The sequence below is a fragment of the Schistocerca serialis genome, chromosome 2 (genome assembly GCF_023864345.2).
Source record: "Schistocerca serialis cubense isolate TAMUIC-IGC-003099 chromosome 2, iqSchSeri2.2, whole genome shotgun sequence".
NCBI classification, from domain to species: domain Eukaryota; kingdom Metazoa; phylum Arthropoda; class Insecta; order Orthoptera; family Acrididae; genus Schistocerca; species Schistocerca serialis.
Window position 1 is genome coordinate 444,848,920 of NC_064639.1, and position 20,032 is coordinate 444,868,951.

General features: G+C 42.9%; 1 protein-coding gene across 1 annotated transcript in view; it reads right to left on the reverse strand.

Annotated features, from left to right (window-relative positions):
- Window positions 1-19,810, reverse strand: part of LOC126456055 (venom carboxylesterase-6-like) — a 177,614-nt gene extending 157,804 nt beyond the window's left edge. The window contains exon 1 of the mRNA XM_050091809.1: window positions 19,794-19,810. Coding sequence (XP_049947766.1) covers window positions 19,794-19,810 — 17 coding nt within the window. The remainder of the gene's footprint in view (window positions 1-19,793) is intronic.
- Between the last annotated feature and the right edge of the window lie 222 nt (window positions 19,811-20,032).

The following is a 20,032-nucleotide window of genomic DNA, read 5'->3' on the forward strand; positions in this document are numbered from 1 at the left end:
GTATCAAAGAGACAGTCATGAAATGGCATTACAGAAACACCGAAGAAGAAAAAGTTCAAAACTGTACGACTGACAACAGTATTCTGGGATAATACAAGACCACACATTAGTCGACACGCGCTTAAGAGACTGTGAAAACTGGATGAGAAGCGTTGCCTCGTCCCCTGTGTAGCACTGACCTGGCACTAGCACTGACCTGGCACCATCGGACTTCCATTTCTTCGGACGCTAAAAGTAGCTCATCGTGGGATTTACTTTCAAGATGAGGAGGCCATGGAAACGTCTGTGCGTTAATAGCTTGGTGCGTTTTACCAGACTGGAATAAATGCCCTTGTTAAAAGACGGACCAAAACTGTGCAGACGGACGGACATTATATTGCAAAGTCATAAATGAATCGTTAAAGTTGTGGTTTTCAACTTATGTAGTTGCCTTTTAAATTCGTAACAAATAAAAAAAGGAGGCATTAGGTTTTGACTGAGTCTCATATCACACAACTGCTGTGATAATAACGAGGCGGAAGCACAGACCTAAGTTACTGCCGAGACGTAACCAAAATAAACTGAAGGCTGTTGAATAACGAGTGCAAATGGTTCAAATGGCTCTGAGCACTATGGGACTTAACATCTGAGGTCATCAGTCCCCTAGACTTAGAGCTGCTTAAACCTAACTAACCTAAGGACATCACACACATCCATCCCCGAGGCAGGATTCGAACCTGCAACCGTAGAAGTAGCGCAGCTTCTAACTGAGGCGTCTAGAACCGCTCGGTGACAACGGCCGGCAATAACGAGTGCACAATAAAGGTAAATTACTTCTGAAAGTACCGTATGGTGTACATGCGTTTTTGTAACCACATATCACATATTATTCATAATGACGTACAGTTAAAATAAAGATAAAGGACACACATATGAGGTGTATGCATATATAACAGGCGTTGAAGTCGGTGATACTAGGTCATATTGGGAGATGTGCTCTGTCATGTCCGATGAGACGAGTAGCAAACGAGATAAGGTGTACACAGATTATGAAGGGAGCACTAAAAATTTACCGACCTACTTGTTCAACTGACATACAATCTGCTGAAAATGTTCCTAGTTATGCCCACAACTCGACGATCCATCAACGCTCCCAGTATGTGTCCCAAAAATAATGGAGGAGCGCTTCGTATTACCTCGAAAAGGGCAAACATGAAAGGCGGAGAGGATAGTACGCACAAGATCCGGGTCGAAGAAAGGCGGTGTTACGCACCCGGACAGTCTTCTGTAACAAAACCATCTACAGCATGATAGTCAACGAGTTTGTGTGACACACGCTGAACATGCCGCCAAGAATAATTGTTTTTTTTTCTTTAGGGTCATCACTTTTCAGACTGGTCTGTTGCGGTCCACCAGGATTCCTCTTCTGTACCGACCTCTTCATAGCAGAACAACAGTTGCACACGTATTTGTTGGACATTTTCAGTCTCTGTATTCCATTAGAGAGCTTCGTCCTCCACAGCTCCCTCGAGTGTTACGGAAGTGCTGGCCGCGGTGGTCTCGCGGTTCTAGGCACGCAGTCCGGAACCGCGCGACTGCTACGGTCGCAGGTTCGAATCCTGCCTCGGGCATGGATGTATGTGATGTCCTTAGGTTAGTTAGGTTTAAGTAGTTCTAAGTTCTAGGGGACTGATGACGACAGCTGTTAAGTCCCATAGTGCTCAGAGCCATTTGAACCATTTTTTGTTACGGAAGTAATTTTCTGAAGTCTCAACACATGTCCTGCAATTCTGCCCTTCTTCTAATCACGGCTTTCCATACATTCCTTTCTTCAGCGATTCTTTTCTGATTTTACCACAGTACTTGATTCATTTCTCTACCGTGCTACACTTCAGACGTAGAGTCTCAGAAATTTCTTCCTCAAATTAAAATCTATGATATGATTATAGTAGACTTCTTTTAAGAAGAAATGATCTCTTTGCCTCTACTAGTCTGCTTCTTCCATCCCATCATGCTCCGCTCGCTGTGCAGAACAGAATTCCTCCACCTCGCCCATTACCTACTCCTCTACTGTTACTCATTACTTTCATCTTTCACTGGTTTACTCCATCCATATTCAGTTCTCTTTATACTGTTCATTCCACTCAACAGGTCCTGTAATTATTACGTTCATTGAATACAGCACTTCATCTCCGAATCGTATCACTGATATACACTTAAGCGCCAAAGAAATTGGTATAGGCATGCGTATTCAAATACAGAGATATATTAAGAGGCAGAATACGGCGCTGCAGTCGATACGCCTATATAAGAAAAGTGTCTGACGCAGTTGTTAGATCGGTTACTGCTGCTAAAATGGCAGGTTATTCAGCTTTAAGTGAGTTTGAACTTGATACTATAGTCGGCGCACGAGCGTTGGGACACAGCATCTCAGAGGTAGCGATGAAGTGGGGATTTTCCCGTGCGCCCATTTCACGAATGTACCGTGAACATCAGGAATCCGGTAAAACGTCACATTTCCGACATGGCTGCGGCCAGAGAAAGATCCTGCAAGATCGGGGCCAACGACGACTGAAGAGAATCGTTCAATGTGACAGAAGTGCAACTCTTCCGCAAACTGCTGCAGATTTCAGTGCTGGGCTATCAACAAATGTCAGCGTACGAACCATTCAACGAAACATCATCGGTATGGGCTTTCGGAGCCGAATGCCCACTCGTGTACCCTTGATGACTGCACGACACAAAGCTTTAAGCCTCGCCTGGGTCCGTCGATAACGACATTGGACTGTTGATTACTGGAAACATGTTGCCTGGTTGGACGAGTCTCGTCTCAAATTGTATCGAGGGGATGGACGTGTATAGATATGGAGATAATCTCATGAATCTATGAAGCCTGCGTGTCAGCAGGAACTGTTCAAGCTGGTGGAGGCTCTGTAATGGTGTGGGGCCCCTGATACGTCTGGATACGACTCTTGATAGGTGACACGTACGTAAGCATCCTGTCTGATCACCTGTAGTCGGCCGTTGTGGTTCTAGGCGCTTATTCCGGAACCGCGCTACTTCTACGGGCGCAGGTTCGAATCCTGCCCTGAGCATGGATGTGTGTGAAGTCCTCAGGTTAGTTAGGTTTAAGTAGTTCTAAGAGTAGAGGACTGACAACCTCAGATGTTAAGCCACATAGTGCTTAAAGCCGTTTGAACCATTTTTGATCACCTGCATCCATTCATGTCCATTGTGCATTCCGACGGATTTGGACAATTCCAGTAGGACAATTCGACACCCCACACGTCCAGAATTGCTACAGAATGGCTCCAGGAACATTCTTCTGAGTTTAAACACTTCCGTTGGCCACCAAATGCCTCAGACATGAACATTATTGGGTATAACCGTGATGCCTTGCAACGTGCTGTTCAGAAGAGATGTCCACCTTCTCGTGCTCTTACGGATTTATGGGCAGCCCTGCAGGATTAATGATGTCAGTTCCCTCCAGCACTACATCAGACATTAGTGGAGTCCATGCCACGTCTCGTTGCGGCACTTCCACGTGCTCGCGTGTGCCCTACACGATATTAGGCTGGTGTACCAGTTCCTTTGGTTTTGCAGTTTATTTATAGAGAGAATACCATACTGTGAACTGCAAGCCAAGTTGACAGACAGATTAGAAGAAGCCACACATCATGATAAAGAGCGAGAACACCGAAACACAACGTCTTTCGGAAGCAACGAGGATATTGGCCTCGGGAGAGCAAGGAAGGGTTTCCTGAGACCTTAACTTGCACCCCCATTGCCAGTCACATAAGACATAAGGGTTTAGCAGAATAAAAGTTCCATACCACTGCAGTTCCTACGTTTCCTGAGCTGTGCCTCAACGCTTCAGGGCTTATCAGTGCGCAACAGATAAGTAACAAAGAACATTCTGTCGTGTAGTAGTGTAATGTAGAATAATAAAGTACAAACCTGTGTGATGTACCACCGCACAGTACAGTACCACAACAGCATGTCGAATGACTTTAGTATTAGCATGTTATCTAAATACTACATACCACAGAGACAAATTATTGTTAACAGATCTATTTCTTGTCATTCTCTCTCCCTCCTTCTCCTTTTAGATTCCCATTATCTAGCTGTTTCACTTAAACAGAACTGTAGAACTTTATCTCGAGAGTTGGCCCAATGTTAAGGCAGTGTTACTGGTGTGTCCCATAGTAAATCACTGCCTACTATGTGGTGGACAGTGTTCAACTGTACAGTATACTGCTGCCCCCAGAACCAGGACCATCTGTGGCTTGTCAATAAAGTCACCGGCACGCAGTCTGACCAGAACTGTTTTTCTCTGGAGTCTCGTTACAATCTTAAACACACTTCAAGTTCGAGGCACATTCAAAAAGTAAGGAAAGGCCTTTCGGTCACAAAATGTATGTATTCATTAGACAAAGCTTTCTTTGGCGGTTTTAGTTTCCTACAAACCTACTTCACTTTTCTATGTAATTGCTGTTCAGTTTACTACAAACCTACTTCGTTTTCTTTCATTTCTAAGCACTTTTCGTGCGGTAGCGCTAGCTGCCTCAACTCGTCTGCATAGTAGTTTTGCGTCCAAAAACTGAAACACTTGACAAAAAAAAAAGGTTCAAATGGCTCTGAGCACTATGGCACTTACCTTCTGTGGTCATCAGTCCCCTAGAACTTAGAACTACTTAAACGTAACTAACCTAAGGACATCACACACATCCATGCCCGAGGCAGGATTCGAACCTGCGACCGTAGCGGTCGCACGGTTCCAGACTGAAGCGCCTAGAAACGCTCGGCCACCGCGGCCGGCTTGACAAGTCCAGCCTTACGATCCTCGTCACTGTACATCGACAGGTTGTTTCAGGTACTAAAAAGAGATGATAGTCGCTGGGTATGAGTTCGAGACTGCCGGATGAGAGGCGGAAAGTTTATCCTTGGTAAGTATTGCGGTTTGTGGAGGCGCATTGTTGTGTAGATAGACTACTTTTGTGACAGTTCTCCCGGCCGTCGATTTTAGCTGATACGTCTGTTTGGTGAACATTTCGCAACACATTTCAGCTGCAGGTGTTGACCCACGATTCGTGCACACAACTAAGAGAATGACATTTTAGTCCCAAAAGACGGTAACCATCATTTTTCGACTCGTATAATGAAACTGATTGTACTTTTTGGTTTTGACGAAGCTGAGTGACGCCACTGCACTGAATGTACGTGTAGGATATTGACGTCTCTTCGCCGGTAACAATGTGGGAAACCATGTAATCCACATCTTGTCGATAGAGGTCTAATGACGTTCTACCACTTGACATTCTATGTTCTTTGTGTCGGTCGATCGGCAATTTCGGTACCCATCCTGAATACATTTAGCGAAACCCGAGCTTTCCTGTGATAACTGTGTAATAATGGCGTGTACAACACGAGAAAATTTATTAACCAGAGCACCAACACTCATTCACGAACATATACCAGTTCGTGCTCCACTTCTTGCACGATTTTATGTTTCTGGAAACTAGAGCTGCAATTGCGCTGTTCAACACACACACATTTTAGTCCCAAAAGACGGTAACCATCATTTTTCGACTCGTATAATGAAACTGATTGTACTTTTTGGTTTTGACGAAGCTGAGTGACGCCACTGCACTGAATGTACGTGTAGGATATTGACGTCTCTTCGCCGGTAACAATGTGGGAAACCATGTAATCCACATCTTGTCGATAGAGGTCTAATGACGTTCTACCACTTGACATTCTATGTTCTTTGTGTCGGTCGATCGGCAATTTCGGTACCCATCCTGAATACATTTAGCGAAACCCGAGCTTTCCTGTGATAACTGTGTAATAATGGCGTGTACAACACGAGAAAATTTATTAACCAGAGCACCAACACTCATTCACGAACATATACCAGTTCGTGCTCCACTTCTTGCACGATTTTATGTTTCTGGAAACTAGAGCTGCAATTGCGCTGTTCAACACACACACATTTTAGTCCCAAAAGACGGTAACCATCATTTTTCGACTCGTATAATGAAACTGATTGTACTTTTTGGTTTTGACGAAGCTGAGTGACGCCACTGCACTGAATGTACGTGTAGGATATTGACGTCTCTTCGCCGGTAACAATGTGGGAAACCATGTAATCCACATCTTGTCGATAGAGGTCTAATGACGTTCTACCACTTGACATTCTATGTTCTTTGTGTCGGTCGATCGGCAATTTCGGTACCCATCCTGAATACATTTAGCGAAACCCGAGCTTTCCTGTGATAACTGTGTAATAATGGCGTGTACAACACGAGAAAATTTATTAACCAGAGCACCAACACTCATTCACGAACATATACCAGTTCGTGCTCCACTTCTTGCACGATTTTATGTTTCTGGAAACTAGAGCTGCAATTGCGCTGTTCAACACACACACATTTTAGTCCCAAAAGACGGTAACCATCATTTTTCGACTCGTATAATGAAACTGATTGTACTTTTTGGTTTTGACGAAGCTGAGTGACGCCACTGCACTGAATGTACGTGTAGGATATTGACGTCTCTTCGCCGGTAACAATGTGGGAAACCATGTAATCCACATCTTGTCGATAGAGGTCTAATGACGTTCTACCACTTGACATTCTATGTTCTTTGTGTCGGTCGATCGGCAATTTCGGTACCCATCCTGAATACATTTAGCGAAACCCGAGCTTTCCTGTGATAACTGTGTAATAATGGCGTGTACAACACGAGAAAATTTATTAACCAGAGCACCAACACTCATTCACGAACATATACCAGTTCGTGCTCCACTTCTTGCACGATTTTATGTTTCTGGAAACTAGAGCTGCAATTGCGCTGTTCAACACACACACATTTTAGTCCCAAAAGACGGTAACCATCATTTTTCGACTCGTATAATGAAACTGATTGTACTTTTTGGTTTTGACGAAGCTGAGTGACGCCACTGCACTGAATGTACGTGTAGGATATTGACGTCTCTTCGCCGGTAACAATGTGGGAAACCATGTAATCCACATCTTGTCGATAGAGGTCTAATGACGTTCTACCACTTGACATTCTATGTTCTTTGTGTCGGTCGATCGGCAATTTCGGTACCCATCCGGCTATTTCGCCTTGACACATTTGTCTAACCTTTAATTCATTCCTTACTGTAAACCCATAAACTAAGCACAATTCCTGATAATTTTGGACTGCTGTGGACCTTTTGCACGCAAAAATCATGCTAAAGCAAGCATTTCACAACTGGCGAAAGTCGTAGTTCTTTACTTACAGTTAAGAAGCTGTATCAAGACTCTAACTTACGCGGCTTCATACACAATAATAGATGATGCTTCATTCGCGCAATTTTGTCCTGAACTCCCAACGGCCCTTACTTCTCGAATACGACTTACATGCCTGAGAGTTATGAGCAAAGAACACCAGCACAGAATGAGTCCTATCGATCTTCATCCAGCAATAACGGTTATTTTAATATTTTGGCGGGCAGAAGTGATCAGGGCTACTGCAGACTGTGCATTGTCTCAACAGAGAATTTTGTATGAGGGAAAACTGTGACAGAGTTACATTGACAGAAGGCCTAAACGTAGGGCAGGTAATCACTGTATGTGTGACAATGAAAAGCGGCCATTTTCAGGGAAAAGGGACAGAGGACAGTGACTTTCATACAGGCCATTCACAAATCTATTCTACTTTTACGATTGAAGTTCTAAGATGACTGACCCATCATATGCCAGTCTACCTTGATATGCTACTGATTCTGATAGTAAATGAGAAGAGTAACAAATAACTTGACGAGACAAGTCAGAACTAAAAGATGATGTATGTTTTGGCGAACGGGAAAGAGAAACCATAACTGGTGTGTGTGTGTTCCTTTTTTCTTTTTTTTTGCGGACCTTATATAGTTTTTATCGAGTTTTTAGGGGGAACCTTTCTAATTTCCCTGACAGAGCAGGCCTCTGTAAAGTAAAGTGTAATAGTTTTTAGCATTTTTAAAATCAGAATTTTAAAATATTCTTGGTTTAAATATACACAATAAACCGAATGGAGACGCGTTAATATAATTCGCTCGCCTGTTTGCTAGGAAAACGTACACTGACGAACACCATATCTGTCTTGTGCAGTTCATTTACTTTCTCGTCCAAATCATGACTACAAAGTAGCCTGCTCAATGTCGTACCAGTTTCCGAAAGTTCGCGTAGATATAAACGCTGGTTGTACTAAATAAATAAATGTCGTGTGACTAGGGCGATCCGTCAGGTAGACCATTCGCCGGGTGCAAGTCTTTCGATTTGATGCCACTTCGGTGACTTGCGCGTCGATGGAAATGAAATGATGATGATTAGGACAACAACACACCCAGTCAGTGAGCGGAGAAAATTTCCGGCCCAGCCGGTAATCGAACCCGGGCCTTTAGGATTGACATTCCGTCGCGCTGACCACTTTTTTTTTCTTTTTTGGTCGTTGTGGACGTCACATGACATCCGTTCAAGTTCGTTGTTGATCTTTTAACTCGGTTTTTTTTTATTACAGATGCACCACTCAGCTACCGGGGTCGGACAATTTTGTCTTGCAAAGTACTGTATAACCACAAGTCGTGTTCTTCCTTCAGAACATTTCCGAAACTGTGTTGGAACATGGCACAGCTCACATTTAAGGAAAGAACCGCTTCTTCTCTGATTTGCCTTCTCACCTGACGCATCTTGAGTGTTTAACCTACCGATACCACCCATCATCTTCGACCCATGACGTCATCAAAACGGCAGAAATAAACCAATAAATCATTCACCTAAATCCAGTAGTCTTAAACAGACGCCACAACAAAAATTATAGTTATTGCCGTGACATCACATTCGTTGACTTCACTAACTCACAACCAACCTGTCATCTTTTAGTCTAAGCTAGACCTTTAACACACTACATATTAGTATGCTACTACAACTAAGATTTTATGTTTACATTCCTTGGCTTGGCCATTCACAACCTAACAACCTGCTCTGCGCCTCGTTGTAGGCTCTTGATTAGTCACTCACTACAACCTACAGTCAAACACATAATACCGAAATAAAGTGAATTTTCTTGCCTCTGATCACTCAGGTATGAGTCACACGCCGCGACACCATTATGTCACAGATTAATGGCGACGTCTGCTATTGATGGGTTCAACCGTACACGGCACGTCTCCCATAATACTCATCATGGTTTGTGCCTAATGATGCTCGTATATGTCTCTCAGCTTTGGACTGGATCACAAGTTACACACCTGTTAGGAACATTCTTTCTGAAGAGTACATGTCAATACAGTCTGATTTAATGCAGCGAAGCTGGCCTTTGTGGCCGAGCGGTTATAGGCGCTTCAGTCTGGAACCGCACCACCGCTACGGTCGCAGGTTCGAATCCTGCCTCGGGCATGGATGTTTGTGATGTCCTTAAGGTTAGTTAGGTTTAAGCAGTTCTAAGTTCTAGGGGACTGATGATCTCAGATGTTAATTCCCATACTGCTCAGAGCCATTTGATGCAGCGAAATGCAGAGAAGCTCGTAGTCGTAGCACATACACTGAATACTTTTTTTACGTCTCTAAAATTATTTATTTCTCTGTAGACGTAGGCTCCTGCTTGTTTCAGTATCGATTACATGTTGTACATATTTTATTCATATCTGGAGGTTTCTTCGTGACTCTGCAATTTTATGAAAAAGGCAAGAGCATTGTTCAGATAGTTGTACTCGGCAGTCGTTGTTTGGCGAGAAGTCAGCGGTTTCCCCATTGTAGCGCTTTAACGAGGCTGGCTGGCAACCAGCGAACGACCTTGTGCAGTGAACTCGCAGCAAGACGCTGCTCACACACCCGCCGTCACAGATAATGGCAGCGACGTTACGCAAGGCGCGACTCGGCACGCCAGAGTTATTACGACCTCTCGTGAATGTCACACGTGCTTACTACTGTTACGGCGGCAAGCGAAGTGCGGTGGCTAGCTTTTAGTCTTCTGGACTGTGAGCTTGCGGCTGCGTTCAAATCTGGTCATTATGTCGGCCAGTGGACTTGAGGAGACATTCTTTAACACTTTGCGGAAACTAACGTACAGGTTCTTTAATGTTCGCTTCTTGGGAGGGCCCCATGTAAAACGAGTGATCTTAGGACATTGAAACTTTGTGCTGACATTTGTAAGGACATGCGGAAGAGAAAATTTGTAAGGACATGCGGAACAGAAATAAGGAATAAACCACTGACAGGAAAACATTTTAATTTGCACGCAACAGAGTAACATTTATTAATTGCGCACCATGTTTACTTTCCAGGTCATCTGTGTCCAAGAGAAATTAGTACCACACTAGAGATACCATTTCACAACAAGGCTTTATAATAAAAATAATCCCTGCCAAAAATATACATTTTTTTAAGAGAGCGGAAAGACATTCTAAGTAGTTGTATATGGTCTTGTCATCAACTGTATTTTTTATGTTGCTTCTTGGAAATGTCTAAAAGATTTTGAAACGCTGTGCGACTCACGTTTTAGTGCAGCTAATATGATATTCTTTTTAAAGTACCGTCCTCACTGACCCAGACTGTTTCAATCAGAAAATGTAGCTGAGAGTATGAGGGGGTGACTCGCTGTCTGCACTATTATACAGTATAAACCTCATAATGTGCTAATTTTTTACAGAACAAAAGATTAAATAACATTAAAGAAACAACAGAACTGGTCAAATAAATGTTCACTGGCCTGCTCCGCCACTGTCGTTGGATTCCGTCATATCCATGTTTGGCCCACCTTCTTCCTCTCCACGCGCAGTCAGTGTGTTGAGAAAGTTTTGGCTATCACTCGTCACAGAAGGAACTAGCCCCCTGAGGTCATGAGCTTTCGACTTTTTGAGCTTGAGTACATTGTTGTAACTCTGACTGAAAGTTAACTCACCAGGACTCTCCATATTGTTTTGAAATGCAACCGTATACCAAGGTCCTGCATAAATGTCTCGCCTCAGCTTCCTACTTCCTTAGCTCTTTCAGTTTAATTTCTTTTTTTCGTAGACGGTTTGAAGTAATAGTCAACAGCATCTTTCGAGATGAATGCCAATGACTGATGCACTTTGCAGCTGCGAAAATGTGTTGGATGTTTTTGAGAAGAGGTAATGGCAATGTCCCAGTCATCAGGTACTTTAACAACGTGATTCTGTTTCTTACGTGAAATTAGGGACAAATATTTATCATTTGGCGAAGAAAAATGACCTCTCATTAGAAAGATGTAAGTTGTTGTGTTGAACATTTTCTGGCATTGCACTAGCAAATACAGAAAATACATAATGTGAAAAATTTTATACTGACCACCGCTTCCATCTGAAATAGAAATTAAATTTCTCTCCAGATGTTGCCTATTTTTCAAGTAATGAAACACTGAAGAGGTCACTTCGTTCTGCCCATTCTTGGCAACTCCTTCGTTACAGCTTCATCAATAGCAAAGTAACGTTCGCCGAAAACATAATACCATTGCTGTCTCGCATAAAATAGTGCATTGTTGTCATCCGAGGCACAGGAAGGTTTGCGTGTAATCGAAAGACACAACTGCCACTAACACCAGTCGAGGATACTGTTTGAACTATCTTTTTTATTCATGAAAAGCTTCCACTTTTCTTAAGCCAACTCCTTTTTGAACATTGAATCCGGAATTCTCACTGGCCCTAGTAGCAGATATCTGCTTCGACACGGGTAGAACAACAGTCACACCGAGGATATCCAAATGATTTGTTGAATGTGTTGAACACGTCTCAGATGAGTTTGTAGGGTTATTAATTTGACATTCGTGCAGAAAAACTTCGTGAATTTTCGTCACGGTTGGAATTTCAGTTAGATACGTACTGGACAAATTCTTACGGGATGAGTAATGAGAAATCCTTGATTTCAAGAAATGTGATGTTCAATAAGGTCTTTGAGTGGCCGAGGAACTGAATGAGATATGGTATTGCGCTTGCCTCCCATATCCTTCGGAGAGTCGTTGTTTGAGATCAGATGCTGTTGCACGGTGCGTAGTCGAACTCTAGAAATTGCGTGAAAAGTCATGAATGCCTTTCTGCAGACAGTTACGTTGCTGTAGTAGCCTCGTGAGTCATTCGGACTCTTCTTTATTATATTTCCTTTCTTTGTTGACGTTTCTGCGTTTTAGGCCACGAACACTGTCTACAGAATTCATTACAGAACCACAGACACTGACCCTTCATTTGCCAAGGAGTAGACTGGAATAATCCAACAAGTACTACGAAGGCAACAATGAACATCTAGGTTCTATTGTCGCCTGCTTTCACACAAAAATAGCTCTTGTCAGATGACAAAGGCTGTTTTGTCAGAAATTATTTTGACAAAGATTATTTTTGTAGAACCATCACATTTTTGAGCTGCAATAACTCAGGACAAGTGTCATTTCTGCCGAGATGGTTACAAAATTGCACTAAAATGGCGAAAACTAATAAGATTAACAATATCTGTTTTTGTTAAGAAATCTTTTATTCGTAGCACTTCTCGAACTGTGGAGCATGGCAAGTTCAGCTGTCGTGACAGCTTGTGCACTGTTCAAAATCGCATACTACGTCCAGCGTTCTCAGCCACGACACCAGTAACTTCTTCAACAATTTGCGGCGTAATTGGCCGTCGGCTTCTCCCAGGATCATTTCATGAATCTCCAGTTCTTCAACCCCGGCAAGGAAAGAGGACTTCTCCATATTGCTTTAATGCGTCGATACTCGCAAAGAGCAGCAGCAAAGTTGTTGTTGTTTTGATAAAACAGTTTTACGAGTAAAGCCCTGCTCCCTTAGACCAGACCGACGTCGACTGTCTGCAGTTGTAATGCACACCGAAAATCCTGCAGCGCACAGTCCGAACATAATTTCTGTAAAGTTGGGTACCCATACAGTAAATAGTTTCCCATCTGCAGTTGCTCAAGCAGCGAAAGCGTAACTATAGCCACCCCGTGCCAAACAATCCCTTCCCCCCTCCGCCCGTGCTGTACATACTAGAGAAGGTACATTACTTGCATGCCGTACGTCCCACTGGTATCTACAAGCATATCACACTATCAGAAAGTTGGTACGAAATGCATAATGACCCGAAGATGATCAACGCTTCGCTCATGTAGTAGCAGCCGTCCTTAAATACATGAAAGTAAAATAATTCTTGTAAATAGGGGATCATACCTCTCATCGTTTGTCTATTTGACAGGCGATCAGATACAGTACACAGTTATAAGCATAAGAACATACGTACGGGGCGACTTACGGCAGTAGCCTTGGAGACAGCAGTCGTCAGACTTATCGGAAGAATAGTTAGGACATGTTATTAATCCGCGAAGGAGGGAAAATGTCATTAGACCAGTTCATGAGTTTCTCTACCTGGGATTTGTACCAATTTGGAGTGATGAAAGATAAAGAGAATATTCAGAGAAGTTGTACTATTCGCCATACTTTTATTTAACAGTGCTAGAGCGTCAGATTAATGATAAACGAAGTGCAGTAGGAAAAGACACGTTGTCAATCATAGATAACATTAGTCACAAATTTCTATGAATTTATGTTACAATATGAGCCAAGAAACACATTATTTTCCCCATTGCAGAATCCACGAGGGACAAATTAGATAAATACAGCCGTATATAGACGCATACAGACAGTTTGTCTCTGGGGCATCATCAGCGAATGGAATAGGACCGGGGGCTGGACAAGATCGGTGAGGCGGGAGAAGGGGCTGTGAGGTGTGAGTGGGAAGACGACCTGGCCACACAAAGTACGCTCTGTTACACTTGTAAGGTGGCTTGCAGAATAATTATAGATGTAGATCGTTTATTGTAGATCACATCACAGAGACCTATCGGTATATTGGGCACCATCGAAGTGTAGACAAATAGAAGGATGTTGCGGCCATTACATACTTCTATAGCTTGCATTAAATCTTACAGCAAACCATCATTCATTTGGCGTTACCTATTTCATTTCGAAAACGGTGTATAGGGCGTCCCAGGAAGAATGGTCAATATTCAGGAGTATTACAGGAACGATCATTCTTAACAAAAAGTCTACCAAATATCGGCTCTGAAATGCTTACCGTAAGAGCTGTGAGCACTTCTTCGCTAGAAGACATGTGTAGCGAATATGAAGCAGTGCTTTTAACTCTTTTGAAGGGCGGGCATCATTGTAATTTACCACAATATATACGCTTTGAAAGTGCGGTGATCACTGCGGCTGACCACATGGTTTTCTCTCTGTCGGTCCATTATCGCCAGGGGATATCGGCTGGTACGTACTTTTCAATACAATAAACTTTTTATTTTATTTCGAATGCAACCAGTTTCGGCAATTCATTTTGCCATCTTTAGGCCCCATACGCTTTTTTCCAATCAGCTAGCTTATCGTATAGCGCCATAAAACTGTATATCATGAATCCCAATGGCTGTGCAGCTCATTCATACGAGAGCGTGACAGCAACTACGCTCTCGTATCAATCAGCTGCACAACGAATGGGATTCGCGATATCCAGTGATAACTATACGATAAGCTCGCTGATTGGATAAAAGCGTATGGGGCCTGAAGATGGCAAAATGAATTGCCGAAACTGGTTGGATTCGAAATAAAATACCTTAAAGTGTACGGCTTTTGGTAAAGTATTGTATTGAAGAGAAACACATATTTTTCTGTTTACCGCTCAGATGCGGCAGTACTAACTAACCAACTGATTATTGGCAGTAGTTTTGCCGCCTGTTTACGACACGAGCTGATATTTTATGCGTTGTTGGTGGCGCTCGTGGAAGTGCTGCATATTTCTCTCCTCAGGTCTTCTTTATACGCCTATTTTCGATATTAATTGTTAGTGTGTTGACCTTTCGTCAGTCTACATGTAATACTACTATTTATTCGAATAGATTTTCTATACTTCACTTCTTCTCCGCCAGCATGTTCCGCCAAAAAAGAATAACAGAGGAAGAAGGTTACTGAATGTTATTTGATGAAATTTCTCCTAGTGATATCAGTGTTGCAGTGATGACAATCACTCGAAATTCGCTTTCGTCGAGGTGTGAAAAAGTTTGTTGGCTCCTTCATATAAAAAGTAATTTAACACCTTACGAGCTCAGATCAAGACACACACAAGCCATATGCGGACGACAGTATTCGTCACGAAAGCAGTTAGCATCAGTCTATTCACTGATCATCTAGAAGATATGCAGTTTGCAGTTCGAGAAAAACTCCTGTCCGAACTGTGTGGATGTGTTCAGTGTGCAAAGAATCTTTCTGCGTAAGAGCACGCAAGAACTGTTTCAAGAGATATGAAAATTAAAAGAAAGTTACACCAAAGTTGAAACAGCAGCTGTCGAACTTGTATACTCTAATGAGGTGATGGTTAGCTGCGGTGTTCTCCATCGACAGGTGTTTAAAGCGTCGTCAATCACTACCAAGCGACATACGTCGACAGATCTTATTCTGTCCAAAAAAAAAAAAAAAAAAAAAAAAAAACGGTTAAACTCATGTTGGTTAATAAATTTAAGGAAACGCTGAACTGTAGGTTGTTCGATATATGGAGTCCCGGTGAAATACGATTTTGGAAGAAGGAAGATGAGATTTTAACATACCGTCGACCATATTGTTGCTGTTAAGGTGAATTTTTACAAACCTACCGTAGAAAACGTATCACTGTTATGAAACCATAGTGTTACAAATGGACAAATTTGAAATATCTAAATTATTGTTGAAGCCCCTTAAGGGTAAATTTTTATGGCGTTTATCTACCTCTCAAAGAGTTAAGGTAGGCATTTAGAGCCCATGTTTACGAGAGTGTATCGCATCGAATGGTCATTTCCTGTCATATTTCCGAATACTAAACATTTCTCTTGCGACACACTGAATATGGGCATGATAAAAATAAATGTAGTCACGTGAGTGCTGTCAACCGTTATTGACTCATAACAATTCGCAGTAAAATGTTTTTATTCCCTACACAGTCCAGAAAACAATAGCCTGACAACAGACTGATGACACATATACTAATAAATGCTTGAGACATTTATTTGCTCTTGTTAAATTATTTACGATCGCAGATTTCAAAAATGTAACTGCTGGAGTGACTGCTTTAAATTATTTCCTTGTGCAGTGTATCTATTCTCAGCCTACTGCTTTCCAAGAAGGGATATTACTCGTATGTCGTAAGAGCTGTGGAGGAAAGTGTGTGGAAACTAACGTCCATACTGAAAAAACAGTGAACAGAGATGAGCAAGGACACAAAATCACCGCCAGTGGACTCTCGAAGCATGACGAAGGTCACCTTGACTGATAGGTGGCAGTATGCGCTGACGGGAAAAAAACGCAATACCAAAAAGTAACTGATATAGAGTTATGAAATTTCGGTAGTACATTTTGCGTATTTAAGTGATTAACAGTACAAGATCAGAGGTTAGTTAGTATATATGCGAGATACATAAATAACCCCAGTAACCACCAGAATGTTGAATGCAAGCACGCAAACGTGCATTAATTGTGTGCCGTATGTCAGTTTGTGGGATGGAGTTACTTGCCTGTTGCACTCGGTAGGTCAGTACAGGGAAGGCTGCAGCTGTCGACACTCTGTCGAGCATTTTTGGGTACAGTAGCGATAGGTGGGCGAACGCTACCCTGCTGGAAAACATCCCCTGGAATTTTGTTCATGAATGGCAGCACAGCCGGTCAAGCCATCAGACTGACGCACAGATTTACAGTCAAGGTTCGTGGAATAACCACAAGAGTCCTCTTGCTGTCATACCAAATCGCACCCCAGACCATAACTCCAGCTGTTGGTCCATGTGTCTAGCACGTAGACAGGTTGCTTGCAGGCCCTCAACTGGTCTCCTCCTAACATACATATAGTTATCACTGGCATCTACATCTACATCTACATTTATACTCCGCAAGCCACCCAAAGGTGTGTGGCGGAGGGCATTTTACGTGCCACTGTCATTACCTCCCTTTCCTGTTCCAGTCGCGTATGGTTCGCGGGAAGAACGACTGTCTGAAAGCCTCCTTGCGCGCTCTAATCTCTCTTATTTTACATTCGTGATCTCCTCGGGAGTTATAAGTAGGGGGAAGCAATATATTCGATACCTCATCCAGAACCGCACCCTCTCGAAACCTGGCGAGCAAGCTACACCGCGATGCAGAGCGCCTCTCTTGCAGAGTCTGCCACTTGAGTTTATTAAACATTTCCGTAACGCTATCACGGTTACCAAATAACCCTGTGACGAAACGCGCCGCTCTTCTTTGGATCTTCTCTATCTCCTCCGTCAAACCGATCTGGTACGGATCCCACACTGATGAGCAATACTCAAGTATAGGTCGAACGAGAGTTTTGTAAGCCACCTCCTTTGTTGATGGACTACATTTTCTAAGCACTCTCCCAATGAATCTCAACCTGGTACCCGCCTTACCAACAATTAATTTTATATGATCATTCCACTTCAAATCGTTCCGCATGCATACTCCCAGATATTTTACAGAAGTAACTGCTACCAGTGTTTGTTCCGCTATCATATAATCATACAATAAAGGATCCTTCTTTCTATGTATTCGCAATACATTACATTTGTCCATGTTAAGGGTCAGTTGCCACTTCCTGCACCAAGTGCCTATCCGCTGCAGATCTTCCTGCATTTCGCTACAATTTTCTAATGCTGCAACTTCTCTGTATACTACAGGATCATCCGCGAAAAGCCGCATGGAACTTCCGACACTATCTACTAGGTCATTTATATATATTGTGAAAAGCAATGGTCCCATAACACTCCCCTGTGGCACGCCAGAGGTTACTTTAACGTCTGTAGACGTCTCTCCATTGATAACAACATGCTGTGTTCTGTTTGCTAAAAACTCTTCAATCCAGCCACACAGCTGGTCCGATATTCCGTAGGCTCTTACTTTGTTTATCAGGCGACAGTGCGGAACTGTATCGAACGCCTTCCGGAAGTCAAGGAAAATAGCATCTACCTGGGAGCCTGTATCTAATATTTTCTGGGTCTCATGAACAAATAAAGCGATGTAGATGTAGATGTAGAAGTAGCCGATTTATGACAGTTCTTTGTGTCAGTGTGGTGCCAACTGCTGGTCAACCTGCTGCTGCAGACGCAGTACGATGCGCCAGAGCCGTAACTCAAACATGACGGTCTTCCGTCTCGTCAATGCCACATGGCCGTCCGGAGCCCGGTCTTCTTGTGACCCTACATTCTTGTGCCCGCCACTGCCAGCACTCATGTACAGTGGCTACATTCCTGCCTAGCTTTTCTGCAGTACTGCAGAAGGAACATCCAACTTCTTGTAACCCTACTACACGACCTCGTTCAAACTCAGTGGGGTGTTGGTAATGGCGTCTTCGTCGCCTTAAAGGTATTTTGACTAACATCAGCTCACCACGTCCAATCTCAAAGGCAACTAACGCTCACGACCGTTACAGCGTGTATTTAAAGCAAGCCTGATTTGTATCCTTGGAGTGGCACTACTAGCGCGACTGGCGCGAAACTGGGCTGTCAGACACAGAAAGACGCCAACCAACTGTCGCTTTGTTGTTGTTGTGGTCTTCAGTCCTGAGACTGGTTTGATGCATCTCTCCATGCTACTCTATCCTGTGCAAGCTTTTTCATCTCCCAGTACCTACTGCAACCTACATCCTTCTCAATCTGTTTAGTGTATTCATCTCTTGGTCTCCCTCTACGATTTTTACCCTCCACGCAGCCCTCCAATACTAAATTGGTGATCCCTTGATGCCTCAGAACATGTCCTACCAACCGATCCCTTCTTCTGGTCAAGTTGTGCCACAAACTTCTCCCCAATCCTATTCAATACTTCCTCATTAGTTATGTGATCTACCCTTCTAATCTTCAGCATTCTTCTGTAGCACCACATTTCGAAAGCTTCTATTTTCTTCTTGTCCAAACTATTTATCGTCCATGTTTCACTTCCATACATGGCTACACTCCATACGAATACTTTCAGAAATGACTTCCTGACACTTAAATCAATACTGGATGTTAACAAATTTCTCTTCTTCAGAAACGCTTTCCTTGCCATTGCCAGCCTACATTTTATATCCTCTCTACTTCGGCCATCATCAGTTATTTTGCTCCCCAAATAGCAAAACTCCTTTACTACTTTAAGTGCCTCATTTCCTAATCTAATTCCCTCAGCATCACCCGACTTAATTAGACTACATTCCATTATCCTTGTTTTGCTTTTGTTGATGTTCATCTTATATCCTCCTTTCAAGACACTGTCCATTCCATTCAACTGCTCTTGCAAGTCCTTTGCTGTCTCTGACAGAATTACAATGTCATCGGCGAACCTCAAAGTTTTTATTTCTTCTCCATGAATTTTAATACCTACTCCGAATTTTTCTTTTGTTTCCTTTACTGCTTGCTCAATATACAGATTGAACAACATCGGGGAGAGGCTACAACCCTGTCTTACTCCCTTCCCAACCACTGCTTCCCTTTCATGTCCCTCGACTCTTATAACTGCCATCTGGTTTCTGTACAAATTGTAAGTAGCCCTTCGCTCCCTGTATTTTACCCCTGCCACCTTTAGAATTTGAAAGAGAGTATTCTCTCGCTTATGTCGCACAACTCCTCCGTAGTATTGCGATTTATTTTCCCGTCTGTGTATTTTGGTACTTGGCAATGGCGTGTTGGTACCTGACATTGGCAAGGTATGAGTACGTTGATAACCTCGTGTGGCGATGCATCAGATTTACGATATGGCACCCATAATGCGACTGCCATCACCTCATAGCACCTACCCTTCCATTACTTACTTCTGCTTGTTCGCCATCAGCCCCGTGTAGACAATATGCCACGCTGTTCATTTGTTTTAGGCTCTTCATGTCTGCATAACTACTATATAAACGTGGTTTTCTTTGTCAAGCCTTAGTCCCCCACTATAATTTTGACACTCCACTCTTACCCCTCCCGTTGCAAATTAAGTATTTTTTGATGCCTCAGGTGTGGTCCTATCAACCGATCCTTTGTTTTAGTCGTGACATAAATTTCTTTT